The following is a 23,886-nucleotide window of genomic DNA, read 5'->3' as shown; positions in this document are numbered from 1 at the left end:
TCCTATGGAGCATCTTGAAGGATATCTCTTTGACCTTGTTAGTTAACAAAAACTTGTGAGGTGATACCCAGACTTTTTCCCAATTAATATCTCCGACAAAGGTAGACCAATAGGATATGGCAGAAGGTGTACTCACAATGTCCTGCTGAAATAGTCGACGAATAATTTTATTCTTATTTTTGTTATTACATGTGAGACAAGTGATATGGGCAAATTGTTGTGTATATTAGGATTTTTAAAAAGTGAGATGATGCCCGAAGGCACAGCGTCAAAAACAATAGAAAAATCCTTGGGAATAACAGGAATTCCATTGATTGGCTATTAAGTAAGACGTTCGTTGACCAGACGTAGGAACGTCATGACCACGTGATCTCTCCACTTTGACTTCGAAGCGTTGTGTCGTAAAGCCCTGCCTGCGAAGTTTAGAAACACTATTTTAAGTTTGTCAGCGGTGGCCTGGATTAAATCTTTCCGTATGCTATTTCCTGAGAAGAAGTGTTGTTGAGTCGTGGCTCGGTCGGACGAAAAAAGTTGAAGAACCAGGCCAGAAACTGAGTTGAAGTGGAGAAAGGCTCGAGTCGGACTACTCCAGCATCGAGTGTGAACCAGGCCATGATGGCCACAGAGGAGCTGTATGAGGTGAGTGCTGGGCGAACAACAGCCGCTGGAGTGATTCATGCACTGCCAGTGTTCACCATTAACGCGTTGAGGCGTGTGGAGTTGGACAGTGAGCCGGATAACAGGCGGTCCATCCTGCAGGGTGTGTGTTTGGGTGGCTTGCTAGCCGTGGCTAGTTGTTTTGTAGCTCCTACACGTTGCTTCCTGAGTACCTGTATTATCATTAATAATATTATTATTTACTGTTGTTGTATTGTCATAATGTTAAGCATGGAATTAATTCTTAGCTCGTTTTTTCAGCCTATCGCTTCAAAAAAATGTATTTATTTATTTTTTCATAAGTGGAAAATGCGTTGGAAGAAGAAAGATGCAGCACTGAACGTGGAAGGTTTCCTTGGTGACCGAAAATTCTTGTTTACTTCCTGGTTTGTTTGTTTTTGTTTGTTTGTTTTTCTCTCACTCTTGCTTCCTAATGGTCATGCAGATAGATATAACAGCAATATCGTTGGGAATTATTTCCAAGTACACTTTTTTTTAAAGTCTTTTTCAGTTTCAAGTTACTGCATATAGCTAGTTTTTCTGTCTCATTTCATCTCATTATCTCTAGCCGCTTTATCCTGTTCTACAGGGTCGCAGGCAAGCTGGAGCCTATCCCAGCTGACTACGGGCGAAAGGCGGGGTACACCCTGGACAAGTCGCCAGGTCATCACAGGGCTGACACACATGCCCCTTTTCCATCAAAGCAGTTCCAGGGCTGGTTCGGGGCCAGTGCTTAGTTTGGAACCGGATTTTCTGTTTCCACTGACAAAGAACTGGCTCTGGGGCCAGAAAAACCGGTTCCAGGCTAGCACCAGCTCTTTGCTGGGCCAGAGGAAAGAACCGCTTACGTCAGCGGGGGTGCGGAGTTGTTAAGACCAACAACAATAGCAAGACAGCAAAAGGTCACCGTTTTTAAATAAGCGACGAGATATCATGTTCGCGCCAAGGTTTATGCAAACGCAGCGACGTAACTGACGTATACAGTGATGTAATGACGTGGCTCCCCTGAGCACCCCAAGCTATGGAAAAGCAAGCTGGTTCGCAAGTTGAACGAGTTGTGCACCAGCACTGGCCCCGAACCAGCCCTGGAACTGATTTGGTGGAAAAAGGGTAATAGACACAGACAACCATTCACACTCACATTCACACCTACGGTCAATTTAGAGTCACCAGTTAACCTAACCTGCATGTCTTTGGACTGTGGGGGAAACCGGAGCACCCGGAGGAAACCCACGCGGACACGGGGAGAACATGCAAACTCCACACAGAAAGGCCCTCGTCGGTCACTGGGCTCGAACCCGGACCTTCTTGCTGTGAGGCAACAGCGCTAACCACTACACCACCGTGTCGCCCATTTATTTGAAGTGAAATCATAAAAAAAAGGGTAGTAAGAGCCGAAGATTTACTTTTGGTTATTTCTGTTATTGGTTGAATAAAGGTTCTTCGAAGAAACCTTTATTTGTTACAAGCACAGTGAAATTCATCCTCTGCATTTAACCCATCTGAAGCAGTTAACACGCATGAGAGCGCCCGGGGAGCAGTCAGGGGTTCGGTACCTTGCTCAAGGGCACTTCAGACCAAGGCCGGCCCACGTTAACCTAACTGCATGTCTTTGGACTGTGGAGGAAACCCACGCAGACACGGGGAGAACATGCAAACGCCACACAGAAAGGCCCTCGCCAGATGCTGGGTTTGAACCCGGAACCTTCTTGCTGTGAGGCGACCATGCTAACCACTACACTACCATAGAAAAATTTATGTAAGGAAAAGGAGTTATAATAAATCCACTTCGATTATTGCACATCTTATTTTAACACGTTTTTTAATGATGTGCGTATAAAAAATGAATGAAACGTGTGTCCTGAAAGTGATATTGGGCTGAAATATATACTGTGTAGGGCGGCACGGTGGTGTAGTGGTTGGCGCTGTCGCCTCACAGCAAGAAGGTCCGGGTTCGAGCCCCGTGGCCGGCGAGGGCCTTTCTGTGCGGAGTTTACATGTTCTCCCCGCGTCCGCGTGGGTTTCCTCCGGGTGCTCCGGTTTCCCCCACAGTCCAAAGACATGCAGGTTAGGTTAACTGGTGACTCTAAATTGAGCGTAGGTGTGAATGTGAGTGTGAATGGTTGTCTGTGTCTATGTGTCAGCCCTGTGATGACCTGGCGACTTGTCCAGGGTGTACCCCGCCTTTCGCCCGTAGTCAGCTGGGATAGACTCCAGCTTGCCTGCGACCCTGTAGAACAGGATAAAGCGGCTAGAGATAATGAGATGTTTTTCCTCGGTGGAAACTTATTAGACTACATAGTCAAGTTTATTCGTATAGCGCTTTTAACAGTAAACATCGTCGCAAAGCAGCTTTACAGAATTTGAACGACTTAAAACATTAGCTAATATATCCCCAGTGATCAAGCCTGTGGCAAGGGAAAAACTCCCTCAGACGATACGAGGAAGAAACCTCGAGAGGAACCAGACTGATAGCGTGACTAGAACATTAACGGTTTTAACATGAAGTCAGTTTCGTTTATGTTTTAAACTCTTCATTGATGGAAACTTGAGTGCAAAACTGTTCATGACAACTGCAGTCCTAAAGTTAGCAAGTACAGCATTACATAAGTGCTGTAAAAGCACTCTTTAGTGACTGCTTGTTTAATAGGATACCATTGGGGATTTGACATAACCGTGAGACTTGTTCTTGCATGACTTTCAGTGACAGGACGATGTTATGTTAGAGTAAATAAATAAGTGATTCTTAAGATAAAAGCAGGACATCGCTTTGTGGTTCTCTTTGCTTTTGTCAACTAGTATTCAGTTAAAGGGGCCGGCTCACCCTTCCCAGAATCCTTTGTGCCAAGCAGCAAGTCGCCATTTTCAATCGTCCAAAAACAATCTGCAACATACCGGTGACGTCCTAAGCCGTGCGTTTTTAAATTGTGACATGAAATTGAAGATATTTTGTCAAGTTATGGACATTTTTAAATTCTTTCAACTGATCCATTCTGTTTTCTTGTTGTTATTCCACTGTAATGGACCCAAACCGGCTTCGTCTGTCTTGCAGGCAGGTTCGAAGGGCAAAAGATAAGGCATATTTTGTTCAAAGCTTCAACGTATGATGCATAGATGAACAAAAAAGATCAAGTCGGGTTTCGAAGGGATCACTAACAATGCAGAGTCTTTTTTATGCAGAGGTTTTGCTGTACAGAGAGCTAGCAGGTAGTGGTTATGTGCTTTCAAAACAAAAACTATGAACTGGGTTCTGGGAAGGGCGAGCTGGCCTCTTTTTTTTTTTGCATTTAAACCCATTTGAATGTTAAAGATTAAGTAATTACTTTTTAAATTGGGGTGGCACAGTGGTGCAGTGGTTAGCACTGTCATCTCACAGCAAGAAGGCTCTGGGTTCGAACCTCACGGCTGACTGGGACCTTTCTGTGTGGAGTTTGTATGTTCTCCCAGTGTCTGCGTGGGTTTCCTCCGGGTGCTCCGGTTTCCCCCACAGTCCAAAGACATGCAGTTAGGTTAACTGGCTACTCTAAATTGCCCATGTGTGTGAATGCGTAGAAAGGAACCGGCCACCATACTGCTGCGATTCTGGCCAATTCAACCAAACATGGTTCGCCTCAAGCCCGGATCAGGTTCAGCAGTGACGATGACAACTTTTCAAATTTGACAGCCCTTGATTTTTGCTTTTTTTTTTCTGAGCTAAGTAAGCCTATTGGGGAGCTTACAGTACCAAAACTTTGGCTGTGTTACCAATAGCAAGTGTATTATAGCGATTCTCATTACTGAAATTATCCACTGGCTAAAAATGAATGAATAGGTCAAAATTTTGAACGCACGCACACAATCCATTGAATAACCGAAATTTGGATTGCTCGTGCTAATTTACATTTTCTTACTTTCTAGAAATACAAAGCTCTTCAAAATTGAAATAAAAAATAAGTAATAAATATTTAAAACATGGCTTAATTCAAGAATATGTTCAAATATCTCTACATGAGTAGAGAGCAAAAGTATTACACCTTGTTTCTGAATTATTTATTTATTTATTTTTAGAAGACTTGTCGTTAGGGTGCATCAGTTGCCCTCACTTTCATAAAATCTGATGCATTTTTGTTCGGGTGTTCCTTTTCACCAATAAAGACATCCTGTAAAAATTTTTGACCATATTCAAAAGTCTAATGGTGGCACCATGAGGTTCATTTTTTTTGCCAAAAAACGCTTATTTTATGTTTTCGCGTAAGGTTTGAATCACAATGTTGGACTCCATTTATTGATTTCTTGTGAGCCAGAGATCATGTTAAGAACCTTTGCAAGGGATTGAGAAGCATTAATGTGATTCATAATACATTTGTATTGTTTAAAAGTAGTTGAACAATGATTCAATGAACAGCTAAAACTCAAACTGTGCTTGATAATATATTTAGAATATGTACTAAAAATGTGTATCTAAGATATTTGGTATACTCTATAAGGTGCCATAATGTTTCATGAAAAGTGATCGAAATTTTGTCATAAAAGTCATAAAATAGCAGCTTTTTCCATAACTTTGAGCTCCTGGTGCCACCATTAAACTTTTGAATTTTGTCAAAATATTTCACCCAGTGTGTTTTCTTACCAAAAGGAACATAAAAACAAAAATGCATCATGATCGGAGGAACTTTTCATTTTTAGGGGGCAACTGATGCACCCTACTTGTCGTCCATGTATTTTGTTATCTAATCAGCGGGTTTTGTTCTCCAGCTTGTCAGGAAAGATGGGCTTGAACAGATAGTGTTTCTGTGTGAGCTAGTTGTAACTCTCACCACATGAGTTCGAAATACAGAGATGTAGAACAACTCACCAATATATATCATGAGTTCTCGAGCTCTCTTAATTCCCTAACTGTATAACAGTAAAAAAAAAAAAAAAATTAAGCAATGAGTCAGCTGAATATCATCTGATTAGCTTCTAGCCAAATTAGAGAACAAGAAAAGAGCTAAAATTGCATTAGTCCTGAATCCTTGGTGTAATATCGGACTATTTCTCTCTCGTGCTCTCTCACTCTACTGATTGGCTGTGGCTTCTGGTAGTCGCTGTGTAGTCGGACTCCTTTCGCGTCCAGTATTTGGCTTGCCTCAGAATCGCGTCTTAATCGATCTTCATGCATTCGAGTTAAAGCGCTTTTACATCCTCAAAACAGTGATCTGTATAAATCAAGGCTGAATACTTTCTTCTTTGCCGCTGCCTTTTATTAAATCAAATGTGAGACTTTGATTTTTCAGCGCGACTGCAATGCGTGATGGGATATATTGCTTTGGTTTGTGACCATCCTTGTACACTACTTTTCGTGATGCATTGTGGGATACTTTGAGTGCACTATATACTAGTGTGTCTCAAAAAATTAGAATACCATGAAAAAGTTCCTTTTTTTCATAATTTAATTCAAAAAGGTAAACTTTCATATATTCTATATTCATTACATGTAAAGTGAAATATTTAAAGCCTTTTTTGTTTTAATTTTGATGATTATGGCTTATAGCTCATGAAAATCAGAAATATCTCAAATTATTAGAATATTCTCCAAGATCAATCAAAAAAAGGATTTACAATACAGAAATGTCCAACTTCTGAAAAGTATATTCATTTATACACTCAGTACTTGGTTGGGGCTCCTTTACCATGAATTACTGTATCAGTGCGGTGTGGCATGGAGGTGATCAGTCTGTGGCACTGCTGAGGTGTTATTGAAGCCCAGGTTGCTTTGATAGTGGCCTTCAGCGTATCTGTATTTTTGGGACGGGTGTTTCTCATCTTCCCCTTGACAATACCCCATAGATTGTCTATGGGGTTCAGGTCAGGCAAGTTGGCTGGCCAATCAAACACAGTAATATCATGGTCAGCAAACCATTTGGTAGTAGTTTTGGCACTGTGGGTAGGTGCCAAGTCCTGCTGGAAAAGGAAATCGGCATCTCCAAAAAGCTCGTCAGCAGATGGAAGCATGAAGTGCTCTAAAATCTCCTGGTAGATGGCTGTGTTGACTTTGGACTTGATAAAATACAGTGGACCAACACCAGCAGATGACATGGCACCCCAAATTATCACAGACTGTGGAAACTTCACACTGGGCTTCAAACACCTTGGATTCTGTGCCTCTCCACTCTTCCTCCAGACTCTAGAACCGTGACTTCCAAATTAAATGCAAAATGTACTTTCATCTGAAAAGAGGACTTTGGACCACTGAGCAACAGTCCATTTCTTTCTCTCCTTAGCCCAGATAAGACACTTCTGACATTGTCTCTGGCTCAGGAGTAGCTTGATATTAGGAATGTGAAAGTTGTATCCCCTTTCTTGAAGATGTCTGTTCGTGATGGGTCTTGATACACTGACACCATCCTCGGTCCACTCCTTGTGAAGCTCTCCCAAGTTCTTGAATCAACTTTTCTTGACAATCCTCTCAAGACTCCGGCCATCCCTGTTGCTTGTGCACCTTTTCCAGCCACCCTTTTCAGCAATGACCTTTTGTGGAGGGCATCAGTGATCATCTTCTGGACAACAGTCAAGTCAGCAGTCTTCCCTATGATTGTGGTTGTGTGTACTGAGCAGAGTATGGCGCGATCCGAAATCACACAAGCTAGAGCATTTTTGTGCTGGCAGGTAATACTGGTCATTTTTTCCTTCGGTTACCATCACAAGTATATTTTGGATCTGTGGGAAACACTGCTCGTTTTTTTTTTTCACACCACTCTGTTTGTGTCATGTGTTGATGGTGCAATTGAACAATAATACCTGTTAAATGCGTGGCTGTTTGCATGTTATGCGTCACAAACTCTATTATCAAGGGATATGACTGGTGTTTTCTGAGCCAGGGAGAGAGAGGGTTTGTTCATGTACCCAAACCCTGCGTATTCATTATGTACTTTCCTGACAGTTTAAGTTAAAACTATTGAACGTTAGATAGAAAAATTTTCTTATTGTTATTGATGACATGTCTATCGCTATCGTTTTATCGCCCAGGCCTGTTACTAAGCAATTTGAGACCCATCTCTCTGTGCTATATTGGCCCGCCATTTGCGTTGTGTTCATCTCTGAGGAAACCCACACCTTCTGATTTGTAATATTTCCCTGATTTTTTATTTTTTTTTGTCAATCTGTTTTCATATTTTTTTTTTTCTTCTCTTGAACATTTTCTATGCACAAATTAAAATGTGTTTTGCGTCATCCCTTTTCCGTGATCTCCAGGTTGAGAGAATTGTTGGTAAACGCAAAAACAAGAAAGGGAAAATGGAGTACTTGGTTCGCTGGAGGGGCTATACTTTTGAAGGGGACACTTGGGAGCCTGAAGCTAATCTAACCAGCTGTGTGGAGTTTATAAATGAGTTTAATCGTCAGCACAGCGAGAGGCTGGGAGACGCACCCTGTATGCGCTCTACACGCAGGTCTCCCAGCACGGCTGTGGGTTACACCTCCAACAACAATGCACGCAAGCAGATGAACAGGCCTCAGCCACACAACAGCAGTGCAACTGCGGCATCTGCTCCGAGTACGCCTTCCACCAGTGTTCCAAAACAACTGCAGCCGCCACAGAACGCACTGGATAACAGGAACATGGATGCTAAAGCAGACACACAACAGCAGCCTTTTTTATCCACCCCTACCGCCAGCACTTTACGCTGTAGTATGGACCTGGTGAAGTCCGGGATCAAAATCTTAGTGCCGAAAAGCCCGATGAACAGTCGAGCTGACTCGGAGCAGTCTCCCAGTGAGGCAGCACACAGTCTGGAACAGGGCGGAGAGGAGCCCGACTCTGTCCCACCTGAGGTGGCCGTGCAGGAGAAGTCAGCCGGACATGTCCTTGTGCCTGGACAGGAGCGGGCACGCATGGGCACACGGCCCAGGACACAGGCAGCTCTGCCTCCGCCTCAAGTTCCTATCACACCTGCTGCTGTCCGCACACTGAACGGGAAAGGTACTTTTTGTGTTGCATGTGAAAAGCTGTACTTGTCTCTGTCTGTTCGTTGAGATTTACAACAGACCTGCCAACCTTCACACGTTTTTGTATAGGCTTGCCATATATTAACATCGGAGTACTCTAGTGTGAGTTATCGTCCAAGAATACACCAAAAGAGCAGTTTTCTTCTTTCCCCAACAAAACACGCAGATGAACTAGTTCTCCATAAACTGAGACTCGTCGAAGCTCTGATCCTCTCTCAATCTCATGTCTGGTGCGCTCTTCTCAACTTAAATCAGTCAGTTTCCAGTGTTTTGAGTTCATTCATGTTCAGTAAAATGTCATTGAATGTTGGACTTGGCTAACTCAAGGATAGACAAGTATATGTTACAGGTCAAAAAAATTTCAACCTAGGCGATTTATTTATTTTTTGACCTGGGTTAAAAAATTTTTTTAACCTAGTTCATAATTTCCAACCGAGGTGAAATTATGGATTATCAACAATTCTTAACAGGTTCCCCCCCCCCATTTCTTTTCTTTTGTCTCTTTCTTCCATCCACTTCCTCTCTGTCTACACCTACCTCGTATTTCCTCTTGTCTGTCTGTCAACCTATTCCTGTCTACCCACTTAGCATTTTTAAAAAATATATCTTTTTTCATACCTAACCAGGATTCAAACTCAGAACCTTCTGATTCTTAACCACTAGACCAGCAACGATTGCAATGGAAGGAGTGAGAGAGATATATTTTGAATTTATTAATGAGTCCAGTCTTATGTCATCAGGTAGCTTAAAGTCCAACGTTTTCCTAAATCCTAACCCTAGCCTCCCGAATACAAGTAGCAAATTATGAACTGGGTTAAAAATTCTAACCTAGGCTGGAAAATTCCACCTGACCTACAGTTCTGACCTGTAAAGTGTATATATTCAACATCGGTTATCTGTTTATCGCCGAAAATATTTGGCCAAAAAATGCCGTTTTTTGAGAATCTTCAGTGGAATCACCTAAGAGTTGCTATTTTGGCTGGGGAGAGAGAAAAAGATGACTTTAAAAAAATATAAATCTATTTTTATTTGAGCAGCAGATCAACAAGGCAAAATGGGATAATCTCATATTTCAACAAGGGACATTAGACAAGTGATAAAGAACGATTTTTAAAATGTACTGTTGTCTTCTAATTTTTTTTTTTTTTTTTACATTTATAGCCCACTTCCCTTTAGGTGGGACAATACATTGTTCCGCTTCATGGTTGGCAGGTCTGAAAATATTTCCCTTTGGGGATTTAATAAAGTCCATCAATCCTCATTCATCCATATCCGTTTCAATATATCTGTCAGTCAGCCATCTTCATTTCTGTCTTTTGATCTCCATTTCTATCCAACCATCCATCATGCATGTCTAATGTATGTCTTTGACCTCATGGTATTGACTGGCATTTGATGTAATTTATGTCAAAGGTACATCAACACTTCTGGAGGCCTCCTCAGCCAGCGGCTCAGCCAGTGTACAGAATGGCACAGCAGGAGTAGCAGCTGGCTCAGGCGTAACAAGTGCAATAGGCAAACGGAGGCTTGAGGAGCGCTCTGCCATCGACAAGCGCCTGCGATTCAGTGTTCGTCAGACGGAGAGTGCTTATCGCTATAGAGACATTGTTGTGAAGAAACAGGATGGCTTCACACACATTCTGTTTTCTACCAAGACTTCTGAGAACAATTCACTAAATCCTGATGTGAGTGTAAACGCGCTGTTGCACACCTGCATCAGAAGTGTCAGATCAGGGTGTCTTTAGTTCTGTTTTCTGAGTAAAAGCTGTAACTGTTTTGAATTTAGGATTCCTTTAGACAATCTGGAGATGTCACAAATACTATAATGTATTTTAGATACAGTAGTGCTTGAAAGTTTGTGAACCCTTTAGAATTTTCTATATTTCTGCATAAATATGACCTAAAACATCAGATTTCCACACAAGTCATATAAAAGTAGATAAAGAGAACCCAGTTAAAAACATGAGACAAAAATATTATACTTGGTCATTTATTTATTGAGGAAAATGATCCAATATTACATATCTGTCAGTGGCAAAAGTATGTGAACCTTTTGCTTTCAGTATCTGGTGTGACCCCCTTGTGCAGCAATAACTGCAACTAAATGTTTCCAGTAACTGTTGATCAGTCCTGCACACCGGCTTGGAGGAATTTTAGCCCGTTCCTCCATACAGAACAGCTTCAACTCTGGGATGTTGGTGGGTTTCGTCACATGAACTGCTCGCTTCGGGTCCTTCCATAGCATTTCGATTGGATTAAGGTCAGGACTTTGACTTGGCCATTCCAAAACATTCACTTTATTCTTCTTTAACCATTCTTTGGTAGAACGACTTGTGTGCTTAGGGTCATTGTCTTGCTGCATGACCCACCTTCTCTTGAGATTCAGTTCATGGACAGATGTCCTGACGTTTTCCTTTAGAATTGGCTGGTATAATTCAGAATTCATTGTTCCATCAATGATGGCAAGCTGTCCTGGCCCAGATGTAGCAAAGCAGGCCCAAACCATGATACTACCACCACCATGTTTCACAGATGGGATAAGGTTCTTATGCTGGAATGCAGTGTTTTTCCTTTCTCCAAACATAACGCTTCTCGTTTAAACCAAAAAGTTCCATTTTGGTCTCATCCGTCCACTAAACATTTTTCCAATAGCCTTCTGGCTTGTCCACGTGCTCTTTAGCAAACTGCAGACAAGCAGCAATGTTCTTTTTGGAGAGCAGTGGCTTTCTCCTTGCAACCCTGCCATGCACACCACTGTTGTTCAGTGTTCTCCTGATGGTGGACTCATGAACATTAACATTAGCCAATGTGAGAGAGGCCTTCAGTTGCTTAGAAGTTACCCTGGGGTCCTTTGTGACCTCGCCGACTATTACACGCCTTGCTCTTGGAGTGATTGTTGTTGGCCGACCACTCCTGGGGAGGGTAACAATGGTCTTGAATTTCCTCCATTTGTACACAATCTGTCTGACTGTGGATTGGTGGAGTCCAAACTCTTTAGAGATGGTTTTGTAACCTTTTCCAGCCTGATGAGCATCAACAACGCTTTTTTGAGGTCCTCAGAAATCTCCTTTGTTCATGCCATGATACACTTCCACAAACATGTGTTGTGAAGATCAGACTTTGATAGATCCCTGTTCTTTAAATAAAACAGGGTGCCCACTCACACCTGATTGTCATCCCATTGATTGAAAACACCTGACTCTAATTTCACCTTCAAATTAACTGCTAATCCTAGAGGTTCACATACTTTTGCCACTCACAGATATGTAATATTGGATCATTTTCCTCAATAAATAAATGACCAAGTGTATAATAACTTTGTCTCATTTGTTTAACTGGGTTCTTTTGATCTACTTTTAGGACTTGTGAAAATCTGATGATGTTTTAGGTCATATTTATGCAGAAATATAGAAAATTCTAAAGGGTTCACAAACTTTCAAGCACCACTGTATTTATTGCAAGTATGCTGTTATTTCATCATATTGCTTTCACACATGAAGTTAAATGTGTTTAACGTGTTTTGTTAGCAAGTGATAAAAGTGCTGTCTGACACCTGAATGCTGCAGGTGATGAAGGAGGTTCAGAGCGCTATGGCCACGGCATCGGCTGACGACAGCAAGTTGGTCTTACTGAGCGCAGTTGGAAGTGTGTTCTGTTTTGGCTTGGACTTCATCTACTTAATCAGACGACTTACAGACGACCGCAAAAGAGAGAGCATCAAAATGGCAGAAACCATTAGGTAAAAATGACACTCACGAAACAGAATTGCAGAGTTGTTTGTATTTCTTGTTTATCTTTACATCCAAGTATTTAATGGTGACTGTAGAACTAAAACAACCTACCAGTGAGGCAGAATTCATTCTGAGTATATGGCTGTTTAAGAAATGGACAGTGCTGCAGAACGGGATGAGCAGTAGGTGTTTAAATTGGATGAAGAATAGCGGACTTAAACCCAACACAAGGGTTGGTCTAAGTGATCAAATGAGATGGTTAACACACAGTCCGTTAAACCGCACATGCTAAATTCCCTCAACTGAGAAATAATGCAGTCATGCTGAAATGGTAATAACATTAATTTATTCCATCCACGTTCACTGGATATGAGCAATCACGTGCTCTGATAGCCTGGTAGTAGAGAAGCCAATCAGCTCATATACCGTGAGTAGAGAAAAGCAAAATGGCGGAATGTGTTGCTGAACCAACCGGAGGATGAAATGAAAACTCGACTCGAAAACAAGACCCTAAAAAAATACAAAAAAAAGTAACAAAATATGGAGTAAAAATATTTGATGGTAAGAACGTGTGTGTGTGTGTGTGTGTGTGTGTGTGTGTTTATATATGTATATATTTATTTATTTATATTTATGTGTATATATATATATATATATATATATATATGTCATTAAAAAAAAAAATATCACATTGTCCACAAATTGCTCCTGTCATTTCACTGGTTTGTTTACATTCTAAGCGGAAATTATTTTGTCGGACGTTTTGGATCAAGTTTTTATTTATCAAGTTTACAAAAAATAAAAATGCTCCGTTTCTCAAACTCCAGTGAATGTGGATAGAATAAAACAGTTATTCCACTCAATCTTATCGTACATGACTTGTAGCCAATTCGGTGCTACGCGCCTCGTCGGCTATCAGCTCATGTACAACTCGATTTCATGGAATAACTGTTAAATATTCAACAGCAAGAAATAGTTTGTAGGTCATTGCAAAAGTTAACCGCTACCAGACAGGAGCAATCGAGGAATGTTTTTGTGCTTCAGTCTTCAAAGGTTTCCAGAAGAGCTTAGCTTTCGGGCATTTCAGTGAAGAAAGGAGGTGCCAGGGATGCATGTGAAGGATGATTCATAGATTGTCCTTTCACAATCCTACCCTACCACAATACTCAGGAGTTTCTAGATAGAGTAGTGTCTGATTTCTAACACCACCTTTTTTTTCCCCTTTGGTTTTATTTTTAAGTAGAAATTACAAGTATTGTATTTCAGTCTGGTTTCCAAAAACATCAAAGTACAGAATCAGAAACTGAACACTGCTTGTCCGTTTTCTTGGACAAGTTTAAAAACATGATTGGTTGAGAGAGAAAAGTTCTTGTCTAGTTTTGAGCTTGCATGAAAAGATATTCCTGGTTTTAATGGAGGCTCAACTGAGCATAAAGAGGTGCAGAATTGTCTCATAAGGTTCTGATTCAGCCTTCTGGTTAAAGCTGGCAATGATGGTAACCAGAGCCATCTATAGTAGGGAAGGTCGCACCAGGGAGAGACCCAAGAGCCATTTGTTGAAATGGATGTGAATGGCTTTTTTTTTTTTTTCGCCTCCACCAGGCAGATGCAGGAAAAGGATAAAGTAGACAGAAAAGAAACATTTGGTAGTGCTTAATTTTGCATCCCCCTCTTCTAATTTCGACCCTGTTTCATACAACAGCAGTGTGTGAATGCATGCTAGGATTGGGCTGATGGACATTGACCTCATCCATCGCTGTTGGCTGACCTTCATCGCAATGTTGAGCCCAGCATTGTGATTTCCACACACACACACCCCTCTCCACACTGATAGCGGGGCACGTCCTATTGCATGCATGCAAACGCACATGCGCATATATTATATATATATATATATATATATATATATATATATATATATATATATATATATATATATATATATATATCTGCTACAATGTAGAAAATATGTACTACTTATTTTTTTGGGATTTCTCTTTTCTTTACCCATATAAAGCGACCTTAGGATTGAGAAAGATACTATTAATGTAATAACTCTCTTCCTCCTCCTCCGCAAGGGATCAAGCTGAGCTGTAGAACTGATGAATGTATATTTTTGGAGTGTCAGCAAGAGTGCAAAAATGAAGGATGGGTTTATTTTAATCCCCCCCGCCTCAAGTGAAAGCGTGTTTTAATTTAGGTGCAAACATTTAATATAAAAAAATTTTTCAATCTACCTAGTTTGTACCTGCCTCAATAAATCAGGGGGTGAGGGTTTTTTTTTTTTTTTTTTGGTGTATTGGGCAATTCCATGTAAATGTCAACCTCACCATGCAAAAATAAAGCAACATGTAATACATCAAAACCACTCCCAGAGATCTCACCTAGGCCTGTATTTTACAGATGTGAATAAGTTGAACCAATTTGTAACCAACCTAATATGTCACTGTCAGTCTTTCTTTCTTATAATGTAAAACCCAAGCTAAAATCAACTTTGATCATGTACAATTCTATATTATTGCCACAAGCCACAGAAATGTATGCTAAAATCCACAAAACAGCAAAACAATAGCCATCCTAAATATTATTTAAGAACTTTGATAGTTTTAGCTGATATTTAGAGAGTTTTTCAAAGGGTTATGGTGGTTAAATTGCTGATTTTCTAAACATATGCCATGTCTATTTCAGACGCGTCACATCCATAACGGAATTTCGTCACATCCATAACGCTGACTTTTCCTTCCGAAACTCTGCATGAAATACAAAATATTTTAAACAAAGATTTTTTAATATTCACCTTGGACCCCTCTATCAAATGGATATCTCCATTTCGACATTAGGTTTACGATTTCACAGAGTTTGATAAAAATGTACAGTCACCCAAGAAAAGTGATACTTTTTCTGTCACATCCATAACGCATCTTTTATTGGCGTTTCCTGGCATGCCCTAGATGTACTATGGGAATTGTTCTTGTTCTATCACTTCTCCAGTATGGTACAGCCTTAAAATATGCAACACCTGTTTAAATACTGGGAGACAATAAAACATGCACTGGGTCATTTGTTGCCATTTTGAGTTCAAGTGTCACGTCCATAACGCTGGAATTGCCCTATTGCAAAGCTGAGGATTAAAACTTGCGAACTCAGCCGTCCTCTGTTATACCGGTCTTAAACGTATAATTCCTAGTCACTTTATTTTTATTAACCCTTGTTCGCCATGTCTCACCCTGCACATTTAGCTGAGTATTTCTTGCTTCAGAAAAATATAATCCATGAGTTAATATTGTAACAACTAGAGAAAACTCTAGCTTAAAATTAGACGGCCTTCCGATTTCATAAAACCGGTGAAATTTGGTCATTGTGATACGTTTATTTCTGTAATATGTAAAAAAAAAAACCAGGCCATTCTGTTGCTGGGAAGTAATTTGAGGGGATTCCCAAGCAAATAATGTGCATGAAATTGCTCACTTCATGCAGCCAAGCAGACAAATACCCCTTTTCCACCAAATCAGTTCCAAGGCTGTCATCTGTGGTTGGTTGAAGAGAGCAACGACTTGCTTGACGATTCTTGAAAACGTTTCGCCTCTCCTCCGAAAGGCATCCTCAGTTCTGTCTGACTACTAGGGAGTATCCAGTATTTATTCTCTCATGGATCATCATAGAATCCGAATCAGAATGCTGATGGCTGCATTGTGGGCGGCTGATAAGATGTCATAGGCTACGTTTACATTAGACCGTATCTGTCTCGTTTTCTTCGCGGATGCACTGTCCGTTTACATTAAACCACCTGGAAAAGCCAGGAAACGGGAATCCGCCAGCGTCCACGTATTCAATCTAGATCGTATCTGGTCCGGTGCTGTGTAAACATTGAGATACGCGAATACGCTGTGCTGAGCTCTAGCTGGCGTCCTCATTGGACAACGTCACTGTGACATCCACCTTCCTGATTCGCTGGCGTTGGTCATGTGACGCGACTGCTGAAAAACGGCGCGGACTTCCGCCTTGTATCACCTTTCATTAAAGAGTATAAAAGTATGAAAATACTGCAAATACTGATGCAAATACTGCCCATTGTGTAGTTATGATTGTCTTTAGGCTTGCCATCCTTCCACTTGCAAGTAGTAAGTGATATGCACTGGGATCTCACACACAGCGGCTCAGTCCCGAATCGTGGCTTGTGCACTTCACTCGCGCGCTCTGTGAGCTGCGCAGGGCCGGAGTGCGCACCCTCCAGAGGGCACTCGCTGTTCAGGGCGGAGTGATTTGGAGCGCAGGATGCCTGCGGAGCCGAGCGTATCCGTGTATTGGTGTTGCTGTGTGCACGGCTAACGGTTTTAGTGTAAACGCGAATCGTTTTAAGAACGTTAATCTGATGATCCGCTGATTCGACGTAATGTAAACGTAGCCATAGACACCCACCTCTGTTCAGTGATGGTCGTTCCAGGTTGACAAAAATGAACGATCCACTCTGGCTAAGATGTCTGCCAGTTTTCTGGAAGTCCTCTCATACTCCCGCACCAGTCGAAGGGATCTCATCCCAAAGTGCATAGAAACATATCTGTGATTCCAGGTCGCTTTCACAGATATGTTTCTACGCACTTTGGGATGAGTTCCCTTTGACTGGTGCGGGAGTATGAGAGGACCTCCAGAAAACTGACAGACATCTTAGCCAGAGTGGATCGTTCATTTTTGTCAACCTGGAACGACCATCATTGAACAGAGGTGGGTGTCTATGACATCTTATCAGCCGCCCACAATGCAGCCATCAGCATTCTGATTCGGATTCTATGATGATCCATGAGAGAATAAATACTGGATACTCCCTAGTAGTCAGACAGAACTGAGGATGCCTTTCGGAGGAGAGGCGAAACGTTTTCAAGAATCGTCAAGCAAGTCCAGTTGCTCTCTTCAACCAACCACAGATTACTATGTACCTGGACAACTGAGTTTCTTCACAGATGAGTTCCAGGGCTGGTTCGGGGCCAGTGCTGGTTCACAACTCGTTCAACTTGCGAGCCAGCTGAGAACCAGTTTGCTTTACCATAGCTCAGGGTGCTAAGCGGCGCCATGTCATTACATCGCTGTATACGCCAGTTACGTTGCTGCATTTGTATAAACCTTGGCGCGAACATCGTAGCAACAGCAGCTGCAACAGCAATAATAATAATGGATGACTTCGCGTTTGTACAGCTGCTTCTTCTCGCCGCTTAAAAAATGGCGACCTTTTGCGATCTTGCTATTATTGTTGGTCTTAACAACTCCGCCCCCTGCTGACGTAAGCGGTTCTTTCCTCTGGCCCAGCAAAGAGTTGGTGCTAGCCTGGACCCAGTTTTTCTGGCCCCAGAGCCAGTTCTTTGTCAGTGGAAACAGAAAACCTGGTTCCAAACTAAGCACTGGCCCCGAACCAGCCCTGGAACTGATTTGGTGTAAAAGGGGCAAGAGGGAGTCCGTGTGCGTATGTGCAGGTTTACCACCCCCTTCTTCTTTCTTTTGGGTTTTATGGCAGCTGGCATCCACAGTGTTTTATTACTGCCATCTACAGGTTTACCTTGACCATGCACTGACAGTTCCATCATTTTGTCGCTAAACGAGCAGCTGATCACACAGAGGTGCTTGCTGACTGCTGATATTTATTAGTTTGGTCCCGTGTTTCCTTTCCTTCGCATCTTTTTTTTTTCTTGCTTTCCGTTACTGTAGTTGGTCTTTCACGTTTCATTCACGTCCTCCATTTTCCTCTCCGGTTTCAAATTTGTATCCCACAATCCCTTGTGCAAACAGGGAAAACCCACCACATGATGCATAACGTAGTATATTGAATTGGGTCACAGTGAAGCAAGAAAAAATAGCTGAGAATTTAGGGCCACATGGCCCTAAATTCATTAATTGTTCTATTTTTATTTAAAAAAATAAATAAATAAAATTGGAAGCCTGTGATTCAAATTCAGTAGCTTTCGGTCCACTAAATAAAAATAATTGGTCAATTATTTAGTAATTTTACCAATTACATTTGGTAAAATTGTTTCTTTGACACACCCCCCCCTTTTTTTGGGGGGGGGGGGGGGTAAATCACTTCACGGGGAACCCTGAAGAAACTTTTATCAGTTTCACAGTTTGATTTGAGTAGCCCAAAACAGAGCAAGCATGGGGCATTTTAATGACTAGCAAGGCGCCCCAGTGATGGTAACGCTTTGTGAACAGTGAACTTGGCTGACCACCACTTCATGTCTTGCGTATCTAATGAGGCAGATGTGACGTCGGCTGCAACCCAGCAATCACCCGTTTTGAACAGGGCTGTTTAAACAGAGTGAGAACGGGCTGTGGTGCTTTATCCTTATGATACTATACTAAAAATTGGCTTCAACCTGGGGGGAAAAAAATTCACGGCTCACTAGATGGCGCGTTGCGACCCAGTAGTTAAGAAACACTCGTGTAGAATGTATTTGGTATTTTACATGACTTTTCAATAAATCATACCCAACAGCTCTGATTGTGAATCACCCTTCTTTAAACATGGTTTTGGATTGGGATGTTCAGTAGTCAGGTGTCCATATACTTGTAATGGATTTAAGAAACCACGGTCTAAACGTTGCTGATTTGGTCTTGTGCTGATGTTGGGTGACAACTCATGGAGGTTTATTGCCTACAAATTGCATGTCAACCTCATTACACATTTTTTTCAACCTCTGTCCAGCTGTACTGTCAAGTATAATTGTCTGTATAGTTTTTGAAAACTGTATGACGAACTGTCCTATAAAAGTGAACCAGAGTCCAGGTATTTTGAGCCTAGAGTCATGAGCTAAAAGTGGTTTGAGCCATGTACAGTGGGGCAAAAAAGTATTTAGTTAGTCACCAATTGTGCAAGTTCTCCCACTTAAAAAGATGAGAGAGGCCTGTAATTTTCATCATAGGTATACCTCAACTATGAGAGACAAAATGAGGGGAAAAAAAATCCAGAAAATCACATTGTCTGATTTTTAAATAATTTATTTGCAAATTATGGTGGAAAATAAGTATTTGGTCAATAACAAAAGTTCATGTCAATACTTCGTTATATACCCTTTGTAGGCAATGACAGAGGTCAAACGTTTTCTGTAAGTCTTCACAAGGTTTTCATACACTGTTGCTGGTATTTTGGCCCATTCCTCCATGCAGATCTCCTCTAGAGCAGTGATGTTTTGGGGCTGTTGCTGGGCAATCCGGACTTTCAACTCCCTCCAAAGATTTTCTATGGGGTTGAGATCTGGAGACTGGCTAGGCCACTCCAGGACCTTGAAATGCTTCTTACGAAGCCACTCCTTCGTTGCCCGGGTGGTGTGTTTAGGATCACTGTCATGCTGAAAGACCCAGCCACGTTTCATCTTCAATGCCCTTGCTGATGGAAAGAGGTTTTCACTCAAAATCTCACGATACATGGCCCCGTTCATTCTTTCCTTTACACGGATCAGTCGTCCTGGTCCCTTTGCAGAAAAACAGCCCCAAAGCATGATGTTTCCACCCCCATGCTTCACAGTAGGCATGGTGTTCTTTGGATGCAACTCAGCATTCTTTCTCCTCCAAACACGACAAGTTAAGTTTTTACCAAAAAGTTCTATTTTGGTTTCATCTGACCATATGACATTCTCCCAGTCCTCTTCTGGATCATCCAAATGCTCTCTAGCAAACTTCAGATGGGCCTGGCTTAAGCAGGGGGACACGTCTGGCACTGCAGGATTTGAGTCCCTGGCGGCATAGTGTGTTACTGATGCCTTTGTTACTTTGGTCCCAGCTCTCTGCAGGTCATTCACTAGGTCCCCCCGTGTGGTTCTGGGATTTTTGCTCACCGTTCTTGTGATCATTTTGACCCCACGGGGTGAGATCTTGCGTGGAGCCCCAGATTGAGGGAGATTATCAGTGGTCTTGTATGTCTTCCATTTTCTAATAATTGCTCCCACAGTTGATTTCTTCACACCAAGCTGCTTACCTATTGCAGATTCAGTCTTCCCAGCCTGGTGCAGGTCTACAATTTTGTTTCTGGTGTCCTTTGACAGCTCTTTGGTCTTGGCCATAGTGGAGTTTGGAGTGGGACTGTTTGAGGTTGTGGACAGGTGTCTTTTATACTGATAACGAGTTCAAACAGGTGCCATTAATACAGGTAACGAGTGGAGGACAGAGGAGCCTCTTAAAGAAGTTGTTGCAGGTCTGTGAGAGCCAGAAATCTTGCTTGTTTGTAGGTGACCAAATACTTATTTTACTGAGGAATTTACCAATGAATTCATTAAAAATCCTACAATGTGATTTCCTGGATTCTTTCCCCCCATTCTGTGTCTCATAGTTGAAGTGTACCTATGATGAAAATTACAGGCCTCTCATCTTTTTAAGTGGGAGAACTTGCACAATTGGTGGCTGACTAAATACTTTTTTGCCCCACTGTATGTGATCATTCCCTTCAAACCATCTTCAAGAGCTGCTGCTACTGTTACTTAAGTGAATGCAAAACATAGCAGTTGTATTATTTAATTGTTAATGATCTATTCTCAGGGCATTTGTGAACACATTTATCCAGTTCAAGAAACCAATAATTGCTGCTGTAAATGGACCTGCTGTTGGGCTTGGAGCCTCCATCCTGCCTCTTTGTGATGTTATCTGGGCCAATGAGAAGGCCTGGTTTCAAACCCCTTATGCCATCTTTGGCCAGACACCAGATGCGTGTTCCTCTGTAACGTTCCCTCACATCATGGGGGTTGCATCGGTGAGTGTGTGTACGTTTTTCTAAAATGCAAGATTGATTAATTCATGTTCCTTCGACTTTCCTTGGTGTATAAATAAATGATGTACTGCCGTTGGTTTGGAACATATCTAGAGCCCTTCAGTTTTTGCACATTTATTTGGATTTGAATTGAATTTAAAATCTATTAAATTGATTTTTTTTTTGCCATTAATATATGCATAAGAACTCATAATCCAACAGAGTTATTTGGGTTTTTTTTGCAAATGTATTAAAAATCAAAACCTGAAAGCTTTCATTTACATTATTGTTCAAGTATTCAGACCCTTAACTAAGGCACTCCAAATTGAGTTGAATGTTTGGTTCGATTATCTGGAGATATCTCTAGAACTTGTCAGGAGTCAACATAATGGCATATTCGATTATTGGACATGATTTACAAAGGCGCGAGACTGTGAGGATCCACAATTCAGTGTATATCTGACCAAAACCAAACCATGAAATCCAAGAAACTCTTTGTAGACTGGGCTAGAAGAACCATGGTCAGGGAGATGACCAAGACCCCAGTGGCCAATCTAACAGAGCATCAGAAGTCCTCCACAGGTGAGAACCTGCGGGAAGGGTAATCCTCTCTGAAATACTCCTATCACTCTTGAGTAAAAGGCTTATGAGTACTTGAAGAACTCTGAGAGAATTCTCTGATCTGCTTAGACAAAAGCTGAACTTCAAGTAATGCATCTGCTTAGCAGCTGCTAATACTATGCCTATGGCGAAGCATGATGGTGGTAGCATCAAGCTAGGAGAGTGCTTCTCAATGGCAGGGATAGGGAGATTGGTTAGAAAGGAGGAATACAGCCAAGTACAGAGAGATTCCTGAAGTACTGAATAAAGGATCTGAAAATTTGTCTAAATTAGAGATTTCAGATTTTTATTTTTTTTTTTAATAGATTATGCAAAAAATATTCTTAGAACCTCTTTTTGCTTTATGGGTTTTGTCATTATTTTGTGTAGACCGGGGAGTTTTATTGCTTTTTGCATACGATTCATTTTAATAAAAGCTTTTAAGGAACTTATTTGATGGGGTTTACCTGTTTAGCAATATGTACAAATATTTGTAATGGATATAAGTAGTCCATGCTCAAGCAGTTAATGGTTGTCTTGTTGGCAAACGGCAGAATGAAGTCTTTTTTTTTTTTTTTTAAACTTTCCAGTCACTTAACAGGTACACATGAAAATATACTTTCTTTTCTTTTTCAGGCGAATGAGATGTTGCTGAGTGGGAGAAAGCTGACTGCCCAGGAGGCGTGTGCTAAAGGTCTGGTGTCCCAGGTGCTTTGGCCAGGGACCTTTGCTCAGGAGATCATGGCTCGCATTAGAGAGCTAGTCTCGTGTAATTCAGTTGTAAGTCATCATATTTTATTTTTTTAATCTCCATTATTTTTTTTTTTGTAAATTCAGTAGCATGTTCAAGTTCATATTTTTCTCCTTTTGTAATGCATTCCATTGTTCATTCATTTTATTTGCAAAATAACATTGTGGGTGGAATAACTTCCTTTTATTTCCCCCTTCCCTTTTTCTAAAACCAGAAGAGAATTTCATACATCTTTTTAAAAAAAAAAAAAAAATTGATGAATATTTTTTGTAAACCTTCACAGTACATCTACATCCATAAGTCATGTATATATTTTTTTCCTTTTGTATTTTATTTTACTTCATTTTCATGATGCTGCTCTCCACCATGCCAACCCTGGAGGTTCTGCGGGAGTCCAAAGCTCTGGTGCGGAATGTTAACCGAGCCGCCCTGGAGCAGGCCAACGAGAGGGAGTGTGAGGCACTAAAGAGGGTGTGGGGCTCCCCCCAGGGCATGGACTCCATACTGAAATACCTGCAGAAGATGAATGACTTCTGAATTAATAAAAGAACGTACAAATGTATTCACTCACCGTCACACAGTGGACGTCCTTCACAAGTGCCTGATGAGAAAGACTGGAGTTTTGGATTTGAAATAATGGCGGTTGTAAATCTCAGTATTGATCATGGTTATACTTTTGACTGTCGAAATGTGTATCCTTTCTGAGGAAAGATGCCAGTTTCGCCTGTAAATATTGCAGATTTTTTTTTTTTTTAATACACAGCAACTTCCTCTGATACCTAAATCGATGCTGAACATCCAAACAGGACCCTTGATTCAGGTTCTGTGCAGCTGATGGATTTTTTTATTATTTTTTTTTTATTTAACACTCAACTCCTTTCAGAAACTTGAGCAGTTGTGCTTTTCCCCCTTTTGTGGATCTGAGAAAAATATTTACCAGGATTTGTGCTTCTCTTCTATTCTGCTCTCTGATTTATCTGCACCGCAGTACCCTGGTAGTCAACAGTGTTAAACTTCCACCTATAAAATTAGTTTAAAAAAGTTATTTATGCTTTATAAAGTGTATTAAGTATTTATTGAACAATGACTTTTGGTGTTTTATTTTCCTCCCCCCCTTCAATTCATTGTAAATTTAATGACGGTGTGGTGATTAAGAATCACTTTACTTTCTCATGACTTAGTCATTTAGTATATTGTGGATTTTTTTTTTCCAATTTCTTTACTGAACACGTCTAAACTTTGTTTTAGAAGTGTTAGATGCATGAATATATTAACAGCTACACGGTTAGTTCAATTCATTTTCTGCCCAGATTAGATATTTGCAGCAAGAAGTTCCTCAAGGGCTCTCTGTGCCCAAGAGGAACAGACAGATAAAGAACACTAGTTGTAATTACAACTTTTCCCCTGCATTTTAAATGAGATCAAAGTCTTGCTGGGGCATGTGTGTGTGGAAGAAA

At 41.1% G+C, this 23,886-nt stretch overlaps 1 protein-coding gene across 1 annotated transcript; it reads left to right on the top strand.

Moving 5' to 3' along the window:
* Positions 1–384: 384 nt before the first annotated feature.
* cdyl (chromodomain protein, Y-like) lies at positions 385–23,513 on the top strand. The gene is made up of 7 exons (XM_060905757.1): positions 385–639; positions 7,870–8,596; positions 10,036–10,307; positions 12,189–12,361; positions 20,871–21,081; positions 22,315–22,458; positions 22,811–23,513. Exons 1-7 carry the CDS (start codon positions 613–615, stop codon positions 22,964–22,966), a joined length of 1,710 nt encoding a protein of 569 aa, XP_060761740.1. The 5' UTR covers positions 385–612; the 3' UTR covers positions 22,967–23,513.
* The last annotated feature ends 373 nt before the right edge of the window (positions 23,514–23,886 follow it).

The sequence above is a fragment of the Neoarius graeffei genome, chromosome 23 (genome assembly GCF_027579695.1).
Source record: "Neoarius graeffei isolate fNeoGra1 chromosome 23, fNeoGra1.pri, whole genome shotgun sequence".
NCBI classification, from domain to species: domain Eukaryota; kingdom Metazoa; phylum Chordata; class Actinopteri; order Siluriformes; family Ariidae; genus Neoarius; species Neoarius graeffei.
Note: the sequence above shows the minus strand (reverse complement) of the source record. Positions and strands in the feature narration are given on the sequence as shown.

Bases quoted from the DNA above. Each gene is read 5' to 3' on its own strand.
- cdyl (XM_060905757.1), top strand. From the start codon at position 613: ATGATGGCCACAGAGGAGCTGTATGAG. The intron at 640-7,869 runs GTGAGTGCTGGG...CGTGATCTCCAG, and splicing joins CCACAGAGGAGCTGTATGAG to GTTGAGAGAATTGTTGGTAA. The intron at 8,597-10,035 runs GTACTTTTTGTG...TTTATGTCAAAG, and splicing joins CCGCACACTGAACGGGAAAG to GTACATCAACACTTCTGGAG.